At 40.9% G+C, this 21858-nt stretch overlaps 1 protein-coding gene and 3 non-coding genes across 4 annotated transcripts in view; all 4 read left to right on the top strand.

The window, feature by feature from the left end:
• Positions 1-175: 175 nt before the first annotated feature.
• trnap-agg (transfer RNA proline (anticodon AGG)) lies at positions 176-247 on the top strand. Its single transcript has one exon. It is a non-coding gene; the product is annotated as a tRNA-Pro (tRNA).
• Positions 248-1154: 907 nt separating this feature from the next.
• trnap-agg (transfer RNA proline (anticodon AGG)) lies at positions 1155-1226 on the top strand. Its single transcript has one exon. It is a non-coding gene; the product is annotated as a tRNA-Pro (tRNA).
• Positions 1227-1991: 765 nt separating this feature from the next.
• On the top strand, positions 1992-2063 carry trnap-agg (transfer RNA proline (anticodon AGG)). The gene has a single exon. It is a non-coding gene; the product is annotated as a tRNA-Pro (tRNA).
• A 698-nt stretch (positions 2064-2761) lies between these two features.
• bbs9 (Bardet-Biedl syndrome 9) overlaps positions 2762-21858 on the top strand; it is a 181695-nt gene continuing 162598 nt past the window's right edge. Inside the window, exons 1-6 of the mRNA XM_069655775.1 lie at positions 2762-2827; positions 6422-6540; positions 7002-7152; positions 11092-11156; positions 11260-11373; positions 17287-17461. Coding sequence (XP_069511876.1) covers positions 6429-6540; positions 7002-7152; positions 11092-11156; positions 11260-11373; positions 17287-17461 — 617 coding nt within the window. The 5' untranslated portion in view covers positions 2762-2827; positions 6422-6428. The remainder of the gene's footprint in view (positions 2828-6421; positions 6541-7001; positions 7153-11091; positions 11157-11259; positions 11374-17286; positions 17462-21858) is intronic.

Genomic DNA, 21858 nt, shown 5'->3' on the forward strand with positions numbered 1-21858 from the left:
GACACAACTGCATACTGGGTGAAAGTTGAGTCTGTTGCAGTTCTTAGAAGCTCCTGTAGATGGCGTTGAACCACCACTTCATTTAAAGTAACGGTATTCCTTCAGTATGTCCAGCTGCAGGCAACGTGGCATGTACAGTAACGTCTGAAATGTAGGTTTTTCATGGTTTACGTGTGGCTCGTTGGTCTAGGGGTATGATTCTCGCTTAGGGTGCGAGAGGTCCCGGGTTCAAATCCCGGACGAGCCCTCATATTTCTAAAACTAATGGCAAAACATATAATTAAACAGTTATAAACATGACAACAGACAATTATTCTCAAACATGTATTCATAGTCATGCCAAATAGTTAACTAACATCAATACAAGTTTGCCATGGCACACCTTGTTAGTTTATATGTTATATAATGAAGTTAACTTAATACCATTTTTGTTCAAGCTTCAGGTAATTAACATTTTACCTCAGCAAAAGCTCAAATGTTTTGACACCTTAATGTCACACAGTTTATAATATGAAGTTAGACTTGCCCAAATGTAGACTTTACCTGGATCTGACAGAAAGAACATCTCTAACTTTCCCTTAAAGGATATTTTTCTCACTGATTTCTCTGTCGGGAGGTTTATCATTTGGAGTAAAATCCTCCTTTCTTATTTCAGTGTTAAAAAGACACATTTCTCAGGCAGATATCTGAGAGAGTTATTTCTGAATAAATGGACAGACTGAAATGTCAGTCCAACGTAGTCCATGAAAAGCAGTTTCACCATTACATCTCATGGGTTTTTTCCCAAAATGCAAATGCATCAAACGATGCAAATATATTTTGTAATATGAAATTGTAACATAAAAAAATATAATAAAACAAAACAACAATAATAACAAGTCTATTTGTATATGCATTAGATTTGAGCTCAGAACTTCAGAGTATGTTTATATTTCCCTCAGCAGACGCAGAAGGTAAACAATGATTTAATAGCAAAACTCTACACTAGTGCATGGTGGGTACAAGTTGAGTCTGCTGCAGTTAAAAAAAGAGCCTGTAGAGGGCGTCGGGCCACCATCATTTAAAGAGGTGCTTCTGTGCTAGGGGCATACTATGTACAAACAACGTGGTATGTACTGTCAGCTCTGAAAGTCATGATTTTAAAATGTTTATGTGGCTCGTTGGTCTAGGGGTATGATTCTCGCTTAGGGTGCGAGAGGTCCCGGGTTCAAATCCCGGACGAGCCCTCATATTTCCAAAACAAATGGTAAAACGTATAATTAGACAGTTATAAACAATAACAGACAATTATTGAGAAGTACCACTTTACAAACATACCAAAGAGTTTATTCCACTAATGTGAGTATATATGACTAGCAGACATGGTTGAGTTAATCTTTCTAAGTTTTAAACATATATTTTGGAACTTTATATGTCATTTTGATACATGTTATATAATGCACTTTATTTAATATCATTTTTGTTCAAACTACATATAATGAACATTTGACCTCATCAAAGGCTAAAATGTTTTGACATACAACTTAAAATCACACAGTTTATAATCTGTTAAAGTCAGACTTGCCCAAATGTAGACTTTACCTGGATCTGAAAGAAAGAAAATCTCTAACTATTCATATTTTTCTCATTGATTTCTCCGTCAGAGGGTTTAAAATTTGGAGTAAAATCTTATATCTTTTTATTTTAAAAAGTGAAATAGAGTACATAGTAAATAAAGAGTAAACCAAATTTAGAGTACTTCAGGGTATGTTGGTTTACCTCCTGCCTCTACCGAGAGAAAGATGGTTTAATACAAAAACCACAACTGCATGGTGGTTTACAAGCGAGTACATGCAGTTTGCAGGTACTGCTGCAGTTCTTTAAAGGCGCCTGTAGATGGCGTCAGGCCACCACATAATTTAAACCGTTGCTCCAGTGTTGGGGGCATATTGTACAGACAACGTGGCATGTACAGTAACCACTGAAAGTCATGGTTGTTTAAGTGTATGTGTGGCTCGTTGGTCTAGGGGTATGATTCTCGCTTAGGGTGCGAGAGGTCCCGGGTTCAAATCCCGGACGAGCCCTCATATTTCTAAAACAAATGGCAAAACATATAATTAAACAGCCATAAACAAGTAATAATAACAAACGAGTATTGACAAGTAGACCAAGCATGCCTACCTAATAGTAAATTCCATCTACATATATATAAGGCACACATGGCAGACTTCTGTTAGTCTTCTGACTTTGCTGACTTAATCCTGTCGAGTTTTATAGAGCTTAACTCATGTCAAATAATATTAAACACCTCTATATGTTATGATACTGTTTACGATTTATTTGAAATCATGTTTTTGTTTAAGCTTCATGTAATGAACATTTCACCTGAGCAAAAGCTCAAATGTTTGAATATACATCTTAAAGTCATACAGTTTAGTTTGCTGTAGTGTATATTTACGAGCTACTGTGGCTATAATCCATTTCTTTCGTTATAATAACTTTAAGTAGTATAAATATATATACTCAATGATATGAATTAATATCATAGAGTTGAATTATGCAAGCATATGGTTACATGTATGTTAAATAAAAAAAGAAGCTAATTTTGTAAAAACTACAGTTGAATTATGAATGTCAACAAATGAAGGACCATAAAAGCAGTCTGAAACTCATTTTCCCAGCAGCCCATCTATTTCCGTTCCTGCGCACAACCCCCGGCTTCTCCGGTCAGCGTCAGTGCCATGACAACAGGACGATGGCTGCAAGCAAGAGGCTGAGAAATGTGATTTTTGCGTGAACGAGGAGTAACAAACCATCTTCTCTTACGGACTGGCTCGTGTACGTGAAGGTAAGAAAACTTCTGGAACATACCTAAATGTTTTTCTTAATTTCACAGGCGCGGAGGCTTTAAAACAGTAGCACTGTCTTGACCTGCTAGCTACCGTTAGTATCCAGGTAACTTGGAGAGCTAGCTAATTAGCCGGCTAAGCTAAAGTTAATTCAGCCGTCTTGACGTTAGCTACAAGCTAACTTAACTGTGTAGGATGCCTCCATTTGTAACCGACTTAAAACAGCTCCCGGAGACTGGTATGAATAATATATACTTGACTTTTTTTGTTGCTCAGTGATAGAGGATGTTTTTATCACAACATGAGTCCTACTGGGCAGAAAATAACAAACCCACAGGTGTCCAGTCATGTGCTATTAGAGCCCAAGAGTATACAGAGTTGAATACCAGCCAAGAGCTACAACAGCAGCTAATATACTCGTTCATTTGTCTTCCTCCTTCTTTTCTCTGCGAGTTGTACTTTATCTCTACTATGGCTTTGACTAGGATAGTTCTTCTCACTCTTCAAGTAAAAGTTCCTCCAGTTGGGATCAATAAACCGCTGCGAAAAATGACACTTCTCATAACTATATTCATATGCATACTACAATTCTACAGATTCTCCTCTCCATACATAGTTCATCATGCTATGCAATAAGTAACTGCAACAATTTCTTCTACACTGAAATATTACAGCAATATTTTTATATATTATTCTGGTTTTTAATGATAATACTACACGCCGTGTGTGTTTTGATTTTAAATAATGACTGTATTTTCTGAGCAGAAAAATAACCACTGCATATCTGTCGACAAGGAAAAATGTGTACATAGTGTGAATAGTATTTTAAATTATTTTGGTACTATTATTATTGATATTGTCATATTTTTAAAATCCTTTTATTGCCACCTACGTTTTTTTTATTTTTTATTACTTGAGTACGTTATTTAATTTGCCTGCTTTGTGAGCTGCTGTAACGAGTAAATTTGCCCTTTGGGGATCAATAAAGCTTATCTTATCGTATCTTATCGTATCTTATCTTATCTTATCTAACTATCCAATCTAATGTGGCGGACATACGTTTAGAATCAGATATTGCCATCTAAAAATATATTTTTAGAGGAAGATTCAGGTTTGTTGTGATATTAATTTTCATAGACTGTAACACCTGATAATTGTAATGTTGTTGTGATAGAAAGTAGAGCTGCAACTAATAGCCACTTAATCAGTTAGTGGATCAAACAATACTTTGATAATAGATAAATTGTTTATTTTTTTTTTTTTATTGTTATTTTTGAGCAATAACATCAGAAATTTGCTGATTCAAGCTTCTTAAATGTGCTGCTTTTCTTTGTCTTCAACAAAAGTAGGCTAAATAAAGAGTATAGGCTAAGTAGTAGACATAATTTTGTTTCTGCCTGTTAAAAGGAAGTTTTTCCTTGCCAATTTGCCGAATGTTGCTAAGTGCTACTCATGGTGATCCATGTTGGGCCTCTCTTTAAATAACATAACAAAGAGTCGGTCTAGACCTGCTCTTTCTGTAAAGTGTCTCGAGATATCTTTGGTTTTAATTTGGCGCTATTCAAATAACATTAGATTGATTGATTGATTGATTGGGCACTGGGAAATAGTGGTGAGCATATTTTGCATTATTTGGGCATTCGTCGACTAAATTGTTTCATCTTGACAATAATTAACAGAATAATAAATAATAGAAATATACTAAAATTAAGGAACACATTTTTACAATGGTACACCTGGCTCAGCATAGAAGATTTTGTGAAGTTAGATGATGTCTTTTGACTCCTGGATGTCTCCTGTCTTACACTGAACAAAAACAACCATACACTCTTTTGTCCATATTTTGGAAATAAAAAACAATTAGATTTTATATGTTCCTTTTAGTTTTTAGTTTTTTTTGAGTATTGCATTTGTAAATTGCAGCCCTTAAAAAAGGCTGTGGCTTCAAAAAGAGAACTTGCAACCTGTGCTTCATTTAAAAGGAGTCTGCCTCCTTTTTTAAACTAAACCGTGTTGTCAGAAAAAGAGAACAACAACAACTTTAAACACTTTACATAATGTGCATCACTGTCATTCTTGCAGAAGGTATTACTTTAACCGATTTAACCTGGATAGGTTAAGTTACAAAAAGTGCAGGTGATGTGCAACGGGTTGCCTGCAGAGGAAAGTCACTGAAGCACAACGCTGAGCAGACAGTCACAGAAGGCTGATACTGTAAGTCTATTAGTCTGTTATAAATAATGTTGTAGTTACAAGTGAGTAGTGCTGGAAAGGGATTTGCACCACTATGGCTCCTCGTCCCTCTTTTTTTCTTTCCTCTCTTTGTCTTTATTTACACTCCAGGCCGTAATTACAGCAATTAATACATCATTTGTAAAACAATATGTGTGTATCTACCAGTATTTAGAAAAAAGGAAACTATTCATTACTGCTGTCATTAAGTAACTATACCGCTACAAGTATTGCTGAAACTAATGATATAAAAAATTCAGCCTATCATAAGAATAAAAGCAACAACTGCTTGCCTTTATGAACGCAGCAACTGTTTGATATTTGACTGATATTTGATTTAATTAAGTTTAATTAGTTAAAAGTTTTAATATGTAATAATTTTCAGGTTGACTAATAATAATAAAACATAATCAGAGAATGTCCTGCCTTCGTCAAAGCCTTTTAAATATTAATAATTACATATTTTAAATGAGGTGTAATATTCCTTTAACATGGTCTCAGGTCTGTTTGGCATTGTGCAGTAGATCCTACAAAGAATCCTTCTCTGGATTAACTGCCCGTTCCACCTGCTCAGCACTTTGCAAGTAGAAAAGCTGCTTGCCCCCACCTTCCCCCTTCCTCACTCCCCCTCATTGCCCACACTCAGAAACCTGGGGTCATGTGACAGGTCCTCTGGCCTGCCATTGGCTGCAGGTGACAGAATACAGAGAGCCTCCTGGGCCAGCTGACAGAGTGGACAGAGGTCCAAGTGGTCATTAATCCAATGCATTATATCAATTTAAAGTGTCTAATCATTTGGAGTATGAATAAAATGTCAACAATCAAATAAAAAACAAAATCTATATTTTGCTAGTAATACACTGAGTATAATAATACTTTGTTAAAAGAAAGCATCTCTTTAAATGACCACCAAAACATAATGCTGTAGTTTCTTTCTGTTCATTTGGCTTTGGTGCTGTCTTATAAATTTACTGTTTTATAGTTCGCCAAAATCATAGAGCCCTTCCAGTGGCTCCATAGCTCCAGCTTTCTGGTCAAACTGATTATCCAGTTTAGTGACAGGAGGGTAAGTGGTTTGATTCTGCTCCGTCAGCATAAAACTGGAAAAAGCAGTGGAAAAACCATCTAGAGCAAGGCTCCAAACAGCCGAGCTACTGCAAAGAGGCTGCAGCAAACGAGTGAAACTGTGTGCTAAAATCTCATGCTTTTATTTGAATCTTACTTTAATTGCTGATCAAAGTGATTAGGAGGACTATATTTCATCCAAAAATGACACCACAGGTACAAGAGACAAAGATGACATGTACAGGAGAGGAGGTCTGACCCTTTCCCTTTTCTGTCGTTCTCTCTCCGTCCATCAGAGGCAGCATGTCTCTGTTCAAGGCCCGTGATTGGTGGTCGGCAGCGCTCGGCGAGGGGGAGGAGTTCGACCAGGGATGCCTCTGCGTCGGAGACGTGGACAACAGTGGCAGCGGACATGGTCAGTGTGACCATGACAAACAGACACACCACCCACCACAAATACTAAACACTACAGGACCTCTGAAATTATGCTAAGACATTGTTGTATCTCCCTTTTTAATCCCCCCCTTTTTCCACTTAAAGCATCTATTTAGATAAAAATACATTAGGGTTAAATCTGTTTGACGCTTGTGGTGTGTAAGGTTGTGCATATACTCACTGACGCATTAAATATAAGATGCTGGGATTGCTTCCTAAACTTCAGCTAAAAACAGACGCACATCTAGCTAGAGTTTTTGTCTAATGGTCTGTAGGACCGTAAACAGAATTCAAAAGTTATAAAATAATTGTCTGATAAAATAGGATGATTTGGAAATACTACATGATATTTCAGTTCAATGCCAAATGCCAGACAGAGGTGGAGGGTGTACGTCTTCTAACATTCACACGGCTCCTCCTCATGTGCTTTTCACTTTGTAGACAAGGTGGTGGTGGGCAGCTACATGGGCATGCTGCGAGTATTCTCCCCACATGCCAACAAGTCCAGCGAGGGGGGTCCAATGGAAGCCCAGCTCCTGGAAGTCCAGCTCCAAAACGCCATCATCCAGGTGGAAGCGGGCAAGTTTGTCTCGTAAGTTGACCTCACACACCTCAGACAACACAAAGCACTGCAGCTGTGGTGGACTGTGGTTGTTGTATTATAGATACTAGGTTCCTCAACTATTACATACAATTTAAAACTGTGATTTAAGGAGAAGTACGTGAAGTTCATTTTCTTTTTGATTGTTTTACATTTCAGACGTCAAATTGAACATCAGAACATTTTATTGTGAATTGAGGGGTTTGTTTGGGGGTCTTTTTATTTCCTCAGACGGGATGTTGAGTCGTACTTTTAGTTCTTAAGAGTTCAGTTAGATGAACTTGCGTGTTTGTTAGTATTCAGACCACTAAACAGTAATTTGCTCTACTGGTTTTACTACTGCTCTCAGTCTTAACAGGGATAAATCAAGTCTCTGCCGATCTTTACTCTTACACTGGGATCATTGATGGTGTCGTTAATCTCTCTCTGCCCCCACCCTTCACCGCTTGGCTCCCTTCCAGTACGTGAGGCCTTCACCTGTGTGAGTGTTTTGTAGGTCAAAATGGCATTAGCCCTAATGTTCTCTGCCAGTAAACGACCTTAAATCTCAGTCTCACGAGCGCAGAGCTTCACCTTAGTGTCTGAGGATGAGTTGCAGATTACACTCTTCTGAAACCTAAAGGCACATTAAGGGTGGAGGATCTGTATTTTATACCTTTTAATGGCTGCATTCAATGCACATAACTTATATTTTCTTTTAGATAATAATGTGTTAATAAATTGATAAACTATTTATTCTATAAAACAGCTTGGAGATACATGCCAGTGCATATTGATAGACATTTCTGTAGATGTGCAAGTTAAGCCATCCTGGTAAAACTTTTGTTGTCTTTAAATTGCTCAGTTTGTCTGACCACATTTCCAAAATGTAAACGATTTAAAACAAGCAGGAACCTTGGAGAGCCCACCTGCATTTCTTTCACGCTAGCTGTTTCTTTTCTTTTCAGTGATGTCTGAGGTGGTTTGTTGTTTATTTAGTTCCTGCCCATCATTCACTTTGCCATAGATGCTTTTGTTTGTTTTTTAGTTGCATTCTGTTCCTTATTCCAGATTCTGTTTATCTGCTCCAAAATTGTATGGGACAATGAAATAAACCGAGAAAAGTAGATCTCCTGAAAGCCTAAAATGGCTTGTTGTTACGGGACATATTGGCCTGCTGCAGGATGTGGCCACCCTGTGTCTGTCTGTGGTTTAACTACGTCCTTTTAGCTGGGAATAATTCACAGATCTTTCTGTAACTTCATGTCATGACTTTCAGTTAATTCTAAACATTTATAGTATTGCTTATGATATAGCATAATATTGAACTACCAGGAAGAAACGCCCATTCATAACTTATCACACCCTCCCTGCGATGCATGCTTCCCCCAAAACCAGCACGTCAAGAGTTTCTCTCCCCTCGTCATGATTTACGACGATCCATCATCCACCCAGCGGCCCAAACATAGTTGTGCTTATAATGTCAGGCTAACCGCTGAGTCGCTAGCATAACTGATAGAACCCAGTGGCCACATCCTGCTTTGTTATTGCCCAGCAAATTGGATTTTAAGAGCCGACCGCCTCAGAGTCGGGGTCAAAAGAAATGTGCAGATGACTCCCGTAACAAATGTTTTGAAGCAGAGATGAAAAAGTGACGCGTCCAGACCAAAGATATTCGTAAATGAGGAATAGGAATGATAGCAGGAGCAATGGAATGACCCGAGATAAAAGTTTTAAACATCTTAGCTGAAAAGGAAATTCAATGCACTGAACCATGTGCAGATTCACCACGTTCAATTTCAAGTGTTACAGTTACAGAATCATTTGCTTTGATAAACTGAATGAATCTAGGCTCAGTTTTTACATATTTTGGACCAAATGACTAAAAGGTACAAATACTTTTATCTGGCAGAACGGGCTGTGCTGGCTGCAAAGTTATCCTTGCTGGTTAATGCGTTTTTTGCCTCTGACAGGCTTAGATTATTCAAAGTGTCCAACAACATTAAGAAAAGCATCCCGACAGAGATTGCTCCTTCAAATGGTTAGTTTGTCTGTGCTATTGTGTGACTTGTTTTTTAAAGGGTTAGTTTGGATCCGGCTGCACAGTGGTGCAGTGGTTAGTGATGTCGCCTCACAGCTAGAAGGCAAAAATACTGGAAAGAGCAATGTAATGTCTGTGTCTGGTTTTAAAAGAGCTTGTTACTCTTTAAAGAGCAGCTCCAGTCATGTTTTAAGACGTATTAAATGCTCTACTTGAAATAATAAATTGGGTCTGATATGTTTTTTACGTTTATTACCTTGTAAAAATCCTCCAAAGGCATCTCCTCCTTCTCCCTCATTAAATATTCACAAATCTGTAAAAACAAAACACGTCTCTGCCATCGTTTACTGGCAACTTGTTGAAACTTAGCTCGCTTGAAACGTTGTAATTAGTAGTAGTTACATTAACGTTAGTAGTCAGTAGTGAGTTTGCAAAAATGACGATGACGGTTACAGCTGGCTCGCTCATCGCCGAAGTGGTTGCCATAGGTTACACATCATGATATGCATAGCGTCAGTCTGAACACGTGTTGTTCAGCCTGTCCTTGGTACACTGTTGTTTAAAAGCAGACAGGCCCAGCCATGGAGATGACTGCTGATGTTGTCCCTGATATGTTCATGAAGAACACCACATGGAGATGTTTACAAGGTTACACACTTGATTTTTACTTGAGGGGGTATTTTCCAAAAAGGTTTATATCTGTAGGGATTCTCTCTGTAATGTGGAGGCATTTACCCAGAAGGATTACATAGCAGTGATTACAGCCTGTTGGTCCGTCGGTGAAGCAATCCAAAGGACCAATTCCTAAACGATTTGTTCCTAATTTAATTTAAACACCAAAACATGTAAAATAGGGCCCCGGGTCAAACATATCAGATCTGTTCTATAAGCCTTTGATCCGAACACCAAACCTCAGATTGCCTTACTGTGGGTACACAGGAACCTTCCAGAAAGCGGTGTTTCTGGGAAAAGCTCTGGTGGTTTGCCTTGGAGGCTTCCCACATCATCACGCTGCAAGCAGAATCCAACTAAATCAGTCTGTTTGGAAGCTGTCATGTTTAGTTACCTGCGGTTTTCGACCCAGCATTCTTCAGTGACTGGTGGGCATTTTGGAAGCCGACCTCGACAGAGAAACACGTTGTAAATATTGTCCGGGCAGACCGAGGTGGGCAGATGGTGAAAGGTTTTGTTTCAGCACTGACTTGAGTGATTTTCCGAGAAGAAAGAAAACTTGTGGGACTCATTTTTCTCCTCCCTTGTTGTGTTTCTCTCAACAAACATGACAACAGTGGTTAAAAGTTCGCAACACAGCACTTGTTCTTGGTCCAAAAAGTGGTCAGATTCCTTCTCTGTGGGCTTGTGGGAAAATAAATGAGTGAAAATCTAGGATCAGCATCACCGAGGCCATCATCTACACCTCAACCATAACCAGAGTTTAAAAAAGTCCTCCAGCTGTCACAGTAATTATTTTAGAAGTTAGCTGAGAACATGGGTTCAACCACAGTGGCAGGAAACATCTGCCCTGCTAAGAAACCGAATCTTCAGTTGCTTCAAACCTTCATCAATCATTTCAATATCTTTTTAAAAAGAAACTACATTATATAGATTCCTGTTAATGCTAATTTACTCTGTTTAAAACTTCTCTTCAAATCTGATACAAAATTTAGTAAGTTTAAAACGTAACCCTGCATGAAATGTCCTGTTATACATGCAGCGCGCGTGAGGTTGTCCCATAGACCTGCCGTCAGCCTTTGGGTGGCTGAAATGTGTTGAACAGAAAACAAACTAGTACATTGAGGCTTTAGCGAACATAAAGGGGGCTTATTTTTTAGCTTCTCTGTCGTCTGTGTTGATTCTAATTGTTATTGCGTTGCTGTTGTGTAACAGAAGATGTTTTGTGCTCTTCTCAGGTGCTCAGATCTGCTTCATCTGGCTGTTCTTCACCCCAGGAAGTTGTCAGTCTACTCTGTATCAGGTAACACACAAACATCATTCATTTTAGCGACAACCTTCACCTTCAAAATCAGCATATAGACTTGCTTTATCTGTTTGATATGTGTGTGTTTGTGTGTGTGCAGGCACTGCAGGGAACGTGGAGCATGGTGACCAGTACCAGATGAAGTTGGTTTATGAACACAATCTGCAGAGAACAGCCTGCAACATGACCTACGGCACCTTTGGAGGGGTCACAGGTACGGCTGACATTTATAATGCTTTATTGTACTGAATGTTACATTTGAGAAGAAAAATGGCACTTCTTCTGTTTCTGTTAAAAAAAGCAAAAACATTAAGAAAATGATCTATCTCTGTAGGGATCCTTTATTTATTGTTGTCAGACACTTAAAGGATTATGCTAATTTCAAGCTTCATATTTAACTCTGTGATACCTGTGGAGTAGCTTAGCATAATTTACAGTTAAAAAAAATCCTCATCTTTCTCACACTGATGCTCTGTGCAGGCCCTCATACAGCCCCTGCATGAAACGACTCAGTCAACTCTGTCCCTTTAAGAAACCCCGCCCCTACAAGCCTGCTTTCTTCTGATTGGCCTGCTTAGGCTGCACTCTGTGACGTCACAAAGTGTAGCGTGTAGAAAAAAATGTCTGAAACCTGGCGTTCACCGCAGCCGGCAGAATGAGCTGGGGAGCCTGGGGGTTGCTCCAACATACTTTTACCTACAGATCTGAAACTTCACCCACGTTTAGGATGGACATCCAACATTGTAACATTATAGATATGATTGTAAATGTGAAACAGCATAATACCCCCTCTTTAAGAATATCGATCTAAGGCTGTAAGTGGTTAAAAACAAGCACCTCTACAGGACGCTCTTTGATCAGGTGCCTCGTCCTGAAAGATTACATTACAGCAATTACAACCTATCTTGCCACTGTCGCCTAAAGCGATCTACTGAAGCAATACCAGAAGTGATTGTGCCTATTAGTCATTTAGACCCTAAAATATGTAAAAATAGAGCCCATGTTTTAAAAGAAAAAACAAGGAATTTCCCTTTAAGGCTGGGGTTTTATGATGTCAGTGAGGGTCCTCACAAGTGACTACAAACGTGAGTGTGTGAGTGTGAGCGAACATCTGTACATGTGCCTTGGCAGAGGTGGTAATTGGCAGCGCTGGACAAATACATAAAACTATAAACGTCTCTAAGAGGAGCGAAGGATGGAAACAGAGAGGCAGAGAGAGAGGTCATATAGCTGCTCTCTCCGCAGTCAATTGAGCTTTTGGAAAAACCAAGTAGGGGAAAGCCCTTGAGTCGTCACCATCCAAGAAAAACACACACGCAGACACACAGGCACACACACGCGGGGAACCCCCTTTAAAGCAGAGAAAATGTCATTTCCAAATAAAGGAAGCTTTGTCAAGGTGTGTGTGTGTGTGAGAGGACAGAAAATGCCAGACTCTGCGGCCTGGCATGATGGACCCTTCATTCACTCCATGTTTACAGAGTCTCTGTGTGTGCATGTGTGTGTGTGTTTGATTGATAGAAAGAACAGTGTGGGCTCAGCTGAATGCACGTGGTTAGTTCGTACCATGAACCTGTAAGTGTGCGTGTGTTTCCATGTGCCGACTGTACTGCAGGTTTTTAAAGATGTCATGCACGTTCTTAATCTCCCACGGACACACACGTGCACTTTTTTGTTCCCTAAACTTACAGGCACCCGCGCAGTCATGCTTTCAGGTTTGCACTGAAGCGTCACTGACTTTAACATAAATGTATACAAATGCAGCAGCAAACATGTACACAAAGACAAACTTTAGCTTTGCACATTCACAAATACAACTCACTTAAACACACATGTATCACTCACAGAAATGCATCCACACATATAGACAAACATATGAGAACACACTCCTTCCTTTCTTTCTCCTCTTTCTAATTGATGTCATCCTCTCTCCTCCTGCCCGTCCCTGCTCTCACCACTAGATGGCAGTGCAGGCCGTGGAATTTCAATTCACTGAACTGGAATGAATGGGATCTTGTGTTGCCTCTTGTAGGGGAATCCCCTTTTTTCCCACCTCTCAAAAGGGAGGTCAGAGTTCGGCTACAGAGCAGCAATCTGGTAGCAATTGAGTGTGTACCTCAAAGATGTAGAAGACCAACATCTCAGCTAGAACAAACATGGTGCAAGCAAAAGGAAATGTATCACAAAGTTTTGAAGCTTTTTTCTAACTTTAAATTTAAGGCTTCATCTTCTTTTAAATACTTGGTTTCTCTTGGTCTCTTGGACTTTCATTCATTCGTGGTTTCATTTAAACCTCTATTTAAGCCTTGAGGTTTCCCCTGTTTTGCAATGATGTTGAAATGTATGAAGAATATGCAGTTAAACAAATAACAAGAGGATTATACTCAGTAAAAAAATATTGCCCACTGAAGTGAAGTTGGTTGAGATGATTGTCGTGAATTATCAGGGGGTTATAAGAGTGTCGATCTTGTGTTGCACATGAAGTAAGATTAGATTAGATTAGATATTTTTATTGTCCCCTTGGGGAAATTTTTCCTGGATTCCGTCCAGCTGCTAAAATTACACAAAAGTCACAATTCACAGTTCAGCACCAAACAAGGAAACTGTTTCACAGAAGTTGATAATCCAGCACATACATCCGCCCCCACACACAGATGGCACATGCATGCACGCACGCTATGTCACATGTTGCACTGTCCCAACATGTTGTACTGCCTTAACATATTGCACTGTACTCATGTCACATATTGCACTATCCTAGCATAACATTTTGCACTGGCCTAATTATTGCGCTGTTCTCGTGTCACATTACACTGCCCCTGTATAACATATTGCACTGTCCCTATAATAACAAGATTCACCTTTTAACCTGCAGATGTTGCATTGCTGTTGCAGAATCCTTCAATGCTTCAATCAGAATAAAAATTGTTAAAACTACACAGCATTCAGTGACACATCAGGATTTTCTCCTTTAGTATTCTGGCAATAATCTTGCAGCTGCTTAGATTAAACAAACACTGGTTTAATTTATACCTTTTCTTGCTACCTGGAAAGCTGTGTTCCTGTCTTATCAGCATGTTGTATTGTTTACATTTTACGCTACGTGTTTTTACTACACATAAATCGCCATGTTTTTCTTCTTCCTGCTGCAATTTTAGTTTTATTACAGGCTTGTAGTGAAATTATCTTTCTTATATTCTGTTATTTCACTCTGCAGACACATTTTATGTGACTTTGCAGATGCAGAACGGGTTGATTCATTCGGGATCATCTGCGAGTGTTTGAGTCGACGGAAGCTGCTCGCTGTTGGAGCTTTTCTCACAGCTTCACACAGTTTACACGATAATTAGCCAATCTCACGGCTGATTGGCCGATGTAGCACACACACTCACACACTCGTAATGATTTGCAGACACATGAGAGAGTGCAAATTCATGTGCAAACAAACATTGAAATATATATATCCACAAAAATATATACACACACACACATGCACTGAGAACAGAGAGACGGTCGTGGCTCTGAGGCCAGGCAGTTGTGTGTTTCTTCGGCTCTCCGGTGTTCAAAATGTGTGTTTGGAATCGGAAAACCTTGAGTGTGTGTGTGGGGAGTTTTTGCAAGTGCTGTCTGCTCATACACGTGATTGTGTGTGTGCAAGTGTGTGTCTAGATCTATAATAGCAGCCATTTAGCAGTGCTGTAGGCGCTGTAATAGCAGCTCTGTACTAATACTGCTCTAATAGCTGGGCTGCCTTTTGGTTTGGGTCACATTCAGGCCACACACACACACACACACACACACACACACACACGCACACGCACACACAGATGGACTGGCCTTTTTAAGCTTTGGTCGGACGCATATAGATATCCACACACTCCCTCGTCCATGCACACACACATCCACATGAACCTACATTCTCTCTCTGTCTCACACACACTCTCTCACCCGCAGATGGAGGGCCAGGCTCTGCCCGCTGCAGTGTGCGGCCAGCCTCTGTGCTTTGTTGGCTGCTCCGTGTGCTTGTTCAACATGTCTTATTAATGACACTAATACAGGCTCGTTTCCTCCGCTGTGTCTGCGCCGCTCTCATACAGGCCTCTTTGACACGTTATACCTGGGCGTGGGCGTGTGAAATTACACATGCACGCTTGCTATTATAGCACATAGCCTGGCTCTCATTTTCAGTTCATTGCACTTTTCCTATTATTGATGATACTGCACCGTGTCAGGCTGTGAGTGTGTGTTGTTTTGAGATTTGCACCGCTTTTAATGGTGGGAAACTACTACCAGACACCAGACTAATTGTTTAAGTGTTTGTCTGGGAGGAAGGTTAACTCTTCAGGTGTTCAGCTGTTTGTGGAGTCCTGACAACGCAAAGCACTTCATTTTGCTTTTAGGTAGTACGTGGAACTTGGGACAAATGTAAAAAAAAAAAAAGGAAAATACAGGGAAACTGACAAAACACAAGCAAATTAAGGAAATATCTTTTATATATCAAAAATACACACATGCAAACAGGACCCTACGGTCATGCATTAATGGAGAGATGTCGAGGTGAGGGGGCTGCACACGGATGAGCACCCCAAGCATTTGGCGTTTTGGTGCCTTGCTCACGGGCACCTTGATTGTGCCCAGGAAATGAACTGGCACCTCTCCAGCTTCTAGTCCCAATTCCCATACTTGGTCCGTAGTGGGACTTACACCAGCAACCCTCCGATTCCCAAGTCACAGCCCTAAAGACTGAGCTACTTCTACCCCAGTTTTCAAGGGAGTGCATAATGGTCGTCAAATTATTTGAATTGGCAGGCTCTTACGAAGCAAGAGGCTAATGCTAGGTTAAGAGGAAACATGGGCGGTGTTCTGGTTGTGTTGACTGCAGCATGTTTGCAAATTCTGCTCAATCATTGACAAATTGATGAAGTAATGTTCTCTATTTGCTTGGGTTTTGTCTTTCTGCATGTGCATCTTAAATTGCAGTGTGTTGGGCTCTCAGAGCCACCGTAACAATGACTGTTTTCAGTATCCTAAATCAGCTGAAAGTAAATGTAGTTTTAGCTTTTGATTTAATTATGTCAGTTTCAAAATTAGAGTCATGTAATTGGCTAGAGCTCGTGTTGTGAAATGTTCCAAACTAAGGACAGTAACATGGTAATAAACACAGCAACAAAAAATCTGTCTGTGTTTTAAATAGGTGTTCTTTTTTCAACAAAAGGTGCTGCTGCAGAAGACAAAACACACACACAGATACACACACTCGTGCGTGAATCTAAATTCCCCCATATGCACACGTACACACTCAGGCGTTGCAGCATTTGCCGTTGTTCCATTATCAAACATTGTATCATGCACTCTGCAGGGCGTGTCTGCGGTGTGAGAGACCTTGTCCTTCAGCTTGTTAACGGCCACCCTGAACTCCGCTCATCACTCAAACACACACACGTGTTTACACAGAATGGTGTGTAGGAGTGTGCGGCTTTTCTGTCTAAATCCTCAGTGATAGATGTCGAGTGTGTGTTGTGTGTGAGTGTGTGTGTGTGTTGCGCTGTAGGTGGCTGTCTCCCTGACCTCTAGTTGATGGCAGTGTGAGTTTTAATAGCGCGTTGAGGCCTAATTATAGTTCTCTGGTCACACAGCCCCACTGCTTTATGGCCGAGTGTGCTGCTGTGTGTTTGCGTGTGTAAGGGCTTAGTTTGTCCTACATCAGGCCTTTCCTAACAAACACACGCATGTGTACACATTAATACCCAGAGCCAGGTGTGTGTGTGCGGAGGTGTTAATGGAGATATCAGATTCAGCCAGAGGGAGAAACACACCTCGCAGCACAACACGACATCATGGCTGAAATGAAACAGAAGCCCTGAGAGTCTTTCAGGCTCGTTGGTATTTAAATAGTCCAGAGTTTTAAACAGCGGAGGCAGCGCTGCAATAAAACGCAATATGCAGAATATGTTTTAGCTAACAGTCGGTCTGCTTACCCGTATTTGAACAGTGTGTGGTATGTGTTGTTGCCTGGGAGGAGGAAATGATGTACTTGGTGTTACAAACATGTACTTAAAATAAGTTTATGGTGTTTCTTTAGATATCGTCCATTCTTTAAAATATACATACCATCCTTCTCCCTCAGGTCACCACTCCCTGTGTATCCAGTCCATGGACGGGATGCTGATGTTCTTCGAGCAGGACAGCTACTCCTTCGGCAGGTTCCTCCCTGGTTTCCTGCTGCCCGGCCCGCTGGTCTACAACCCCCGAACAGACAGCTTCCTCACCGTTTCCTCTGCACGCCAGCTGGAGAGCTACAAGTAAGTCTTTTGATCAAGGTCCTTTATATTCTTATAGTGTCATTAAAAATCGGTCATGCTAAAGTGTTTTAATGATTACTGGTTCCAATGGATGTGTTTTCCAAGGATGCAAAGGCAGATCAGGCATTTTAACCTGCAGAAAACAGCCTGATTATTCAAACACACACCAATAAGTTCCTTAAAGATTGACATTATTTTCTAGGATCTGTTATTTTAAATTCCATGACGTACCATAAAATCCAGAATATAGGACGCAGTCTGTTTTTGGGGGTATCCCAGAGGGAAAAGGTTTTCTATAGCTATTTATTAATAAAAACATGTATAGTTATACGTTATTTTAACACTATTTTCATTTAAAACACATTCAAAACACACAAATTATAGCCTACCATCTGTTGTTGCCATGTGGAGTTTGTAATCCTGCTAGCGACCGGTGCTGTAGCTGTAGCTGGCGATCATGACAGTGCATGTCCGTGACGAAGCGTTAGCAACACAATGAGGAAAACAGAAATCAGCACTGCGGCATATTGTTAGTAGGAGTAGTTGTAGTGGCTTGGACCTGGAAACGGTTTGATGCAGAGGTGTGACGTCACCACTTAACAACCGCCAGCTAGATTATAGCGCTGGGTAAAACACTATAACACAATAACATAGCTCTCTCTGCATTTTATACTGGTATACTGCTCGCACCGGTATAAAGCACGCAGCCCACTTTTTAGATGGAAAAAAAAAGTATCCCATAAGTCCGTCTTACGATCGGCCTTTAGAAAGATATTTTGCTGTAACAAGCTGAGAAAATGAGTATGTGTAACTTTGCCAGTCTGTAAGCTGAAGCAGCCATGAAGTTATCTGAGGTAACCTGTTGTTATCAACCCTCCTCAGTATCAGCTGCTGATGTTTAGCGAGCGCTTCGCCATCTTTAAAGCATCTGCTCTCACTGCAGAGCTCGCATGGATGGACCAAAACAGAAACACGCACACACACACAGTTCGATCGGAAAGTACCTCACTTAAATTTATGCACATGCACACTTCCCATCTCCCCCTCTGGCTGAGGCATGGAGAGCTTTCAGAAGTCTTGCAGAGCGTGTGAGTGTGCGATGTGCGTGTCTGCAAGTGTTCTCCCCCAGCTGTTTGTTATCTGGATGCCCCCCACCGGTATCAAGAGATTCTCCAGACTCCATTACTCTCCCTGGACACACAAATACAGCCCCGCGATGCTAGCACTAAATGCTAAATTACAAAAAGCTCACACAGAGCGCCATTGCATACATGACAACATTGCGTTATTTATAGCAACAAGCTTGTTATTGCTGCACGGTTGCCATCGGCATCTGATATAGTTTGTCTGGTGAGTCGATTGACTGGTGAGAACATGTAAACATTCAGTAGAAGTGTAGAAATGTGTGTTAATCCAGACATGTTGCTCATTTTACTCCAAAGAAAGCTGCTCCCTGAAACAGTTAGTCAGCAGATTATTCTCATATAAATTATGAAGTAATGCATGTGCTATGAAATGATTCCCTTTGGGAAGTTAAAAAGGCGACCACCATAACATCAGGTTTGTGGTTTGATCCTTGTCTCCTGGTTTCTCAGAGTCTTTTACAAGCGAACACATTTTGATGAACCACATTTTTTGGGGGCTTTTATTAGATAGGATAGTTGTGGGGAGGAGAAAGTGGGGGATGACATGCACCAAATGATCACAGACCTGGAGTCAACTTGCGATTAGTGCATTGAGATCTGTAGCCTTTGTATATAGGACGCCTGCTCCGCCAACTAAGCTAAACCAGCGTCCCTTGATGAACTAATTTAACCCAAGATCTGCAGTCCAGACATAATAGCCCCCAGAGACACTTGTGCCATGCGAGGACATAGCGGGCATGAAAGCAACTCGTCTCCTCTCTCAAAGCAGCAGATCTCACGCAACAAGTGTCTGGGTCACTGGCACAGTGTCACGCCATAATCACATCTTCTGAGGGGCCAATTTATGAAAGGATTGTGCAACTTTTGCAGCTTACAGAGATTGGCCATAACATTATGAGTAGGGCTGGGTATTGATAAGGATTTCTCAATTTGATTCGATTCCGATTCACAAGGTCCCGATAAAATTCGATTCGATTTCCGATCCGATTCGATTTGTTACGATATCAATGCACCTCTAACCTGGTGCATTATCAACATTTTTAATGTTTACAATAAGATTTGACCCCAAAGAAGTTACATCATGTACTTTTTTATTTAACATGACAAACACAGCAGTCGACACAATATTAACAATTTTATGAATCAGACAGAAAATTTTTTTTGTCCAGTTTCAGATTTTTAGTCTGAACATCTGGCTCATGGTTTTGATTAAACGAACTGGGCTTCAACTTGCACTTGACATTTGAGAACAAAACCACACAAGACTAAGCTGACAGTGTCTTCAGATAGTTGGTGCATGTATTAGATCTGTCTAGTGATCATGGCCGCAGTGATTGTAACCAAGCAAAGGCACCGTCATGCAAGGATTGCTCTGGACCGGATATTGTGTCTATCCTGCTGTGTTTTTGGCACAAAGCCATCTTTAAACTGACCTGTGCATTCAACCTGTTAATGAGCCAGATAATGGCTGCAAGCGATACACAAGACATGGTGCTACCAGCTCTCCTAATCCACTCTTTCTTTTTCTTTCCCCCCCAATATTTATCTTTCTTAGGAGTTTACTTGGAATAATTCTTACAACACTCTTAAAGGGCCGGTACACACAAATAACGAGAGACATCATTCTCATTCTGAGGAGAGAAACTTTCAGCTGTTCAGTTGTACCTCATATCAGATTACGGGGTCAGGTCCTCTCTGACTGTTACACATGTAATATCAGATGACTGGTCAAAGTGTTCTGCCTGGCTCAGTTTATTTAGCCTGTTGGCCCGTCTCCTGCCCTGATGAATGGGAGCTTGATTTTGGTCGCTCTCTGTGTTTGTGTGTGTGTGTGTTTTGGCCCCGGCTTATAGATTTTAGTTTGTGTTTATCCATGACACAGAGAGGGCATATACATGTAGTTTGTGTTTGTCTAATCTGTGTGTGAGTATGTGTGCATGTATGTAGGCTTTTATGATGTATACGTTGGAGCTAAATGAGTGTGTTTGTTTGTGGAGGCTTTTAGCGGGATCCTCTTTCATTTACATGAGAACGCTGTTTCCACAAATTCAGTGTCCTAAACTATACATGATGAGTGATACCACACACGCACACACACAGACACACACGCACACACACACACACACACACACACACACACACACACACACACACACACACACACACACACACAGGAGCACACACGAGGGCTGTCAGTTTTTCCCAAAAAATCAAGTTACAATGAATTAATTGCCCGTACACCTTTATTACATTATATTTTTCTGCAGAAGAATTTTTTTGATAACTTTATTAATGCCTCAAATTAATGATATTATTTAAACAAACAACATATCCTCCCCTCCAGGTGGGGAGTGAATCTCTGCCTCAAGTGAAGGAGTTCAAGTATCTCAGGATCTTGTTCTTGAGTGAGGGTAAAATGGATCAGCAGTAATGCAGGTGTTGTACTGGACCATCATGGTGAAGAGGGAGCTGAGCCTGAAGGCAAACTTTCCATTTACCAGTCGATCTACGTTCCAACTCTCACCTGTGGTCACGAGCTTTGGGTAGTGACTGAAAGAATGAGGTCGCGGATACAAGCGGCCGAAATGAGTTTCCTCCGAAGGCTGTCTGGGCTCAGCCTTAGAGAGAGGGTAAGGAGCTCAGACATCCGGAGAGAGCTCGGAGTAGAGCCGCTACTCCTTCGCGTTGAAAGGAGCCAGTTGAGGTGGTTCGGGCTTCTGATTAGGATCCTCCAGGGCGCCTCCCTTTGGAGGTTTTTTGGGCACATCCAACGGGGAGGAGACCCCGGGGTAGACCCAGAGCTCGCTGGAGTGATTATATATCCTGTCTGGCCTGGGAACCTCGAAATCCCCCAGGAGGAGCTGGAAAATGTTGCTGGGGAGAGGGACGCCTGCTGCCACCACGACCCGACCCCAGATAGGTGGGAGGATGATGGATGGATGGATGGATGGACAACATATCCTTGCATCTAAATCTTGCTTTCCTATTAGTGAAGGCTTTTTAATTACCTTTTGGCAGAGGCTGAGTGTGCATATTAGTAAGCCGTCGGACAAGGTTGTACACCTGATGTTCCTCCGCTCGTCTGTGATCCTCAGCTGCTCAACTCGGGTTGCAAGCAAGCAGATGAGTCTGCAGAATTTTGTCATGCAAAATTGACAGCCTTATCTTTGTTCGTTACTTTGACACCACCGTGTCGAAACGTCAACAAAGCTGATTGGAGTGGGTCATCGTGGGTTTAATGTGAACTTTTCT

This window comes from Semicossyphus pulcher, unplaced genomic scaffold (assembly GCF_022749685.1).
Source record: "Semicossyphus pulcher isolate SPU_LCO1_2020_fin unplaced genomic scaffold, fSemPul1.0.p SCAF_9, whole genome shotgun sequence".
Classification (NCBI taxonomy): domain Eukaryota; kingdom Metazoa; phylum Chordata; class Actinopteri; order Labriformes; family Labridae; genus Semicossyphus; species Semicossyphus pulcher.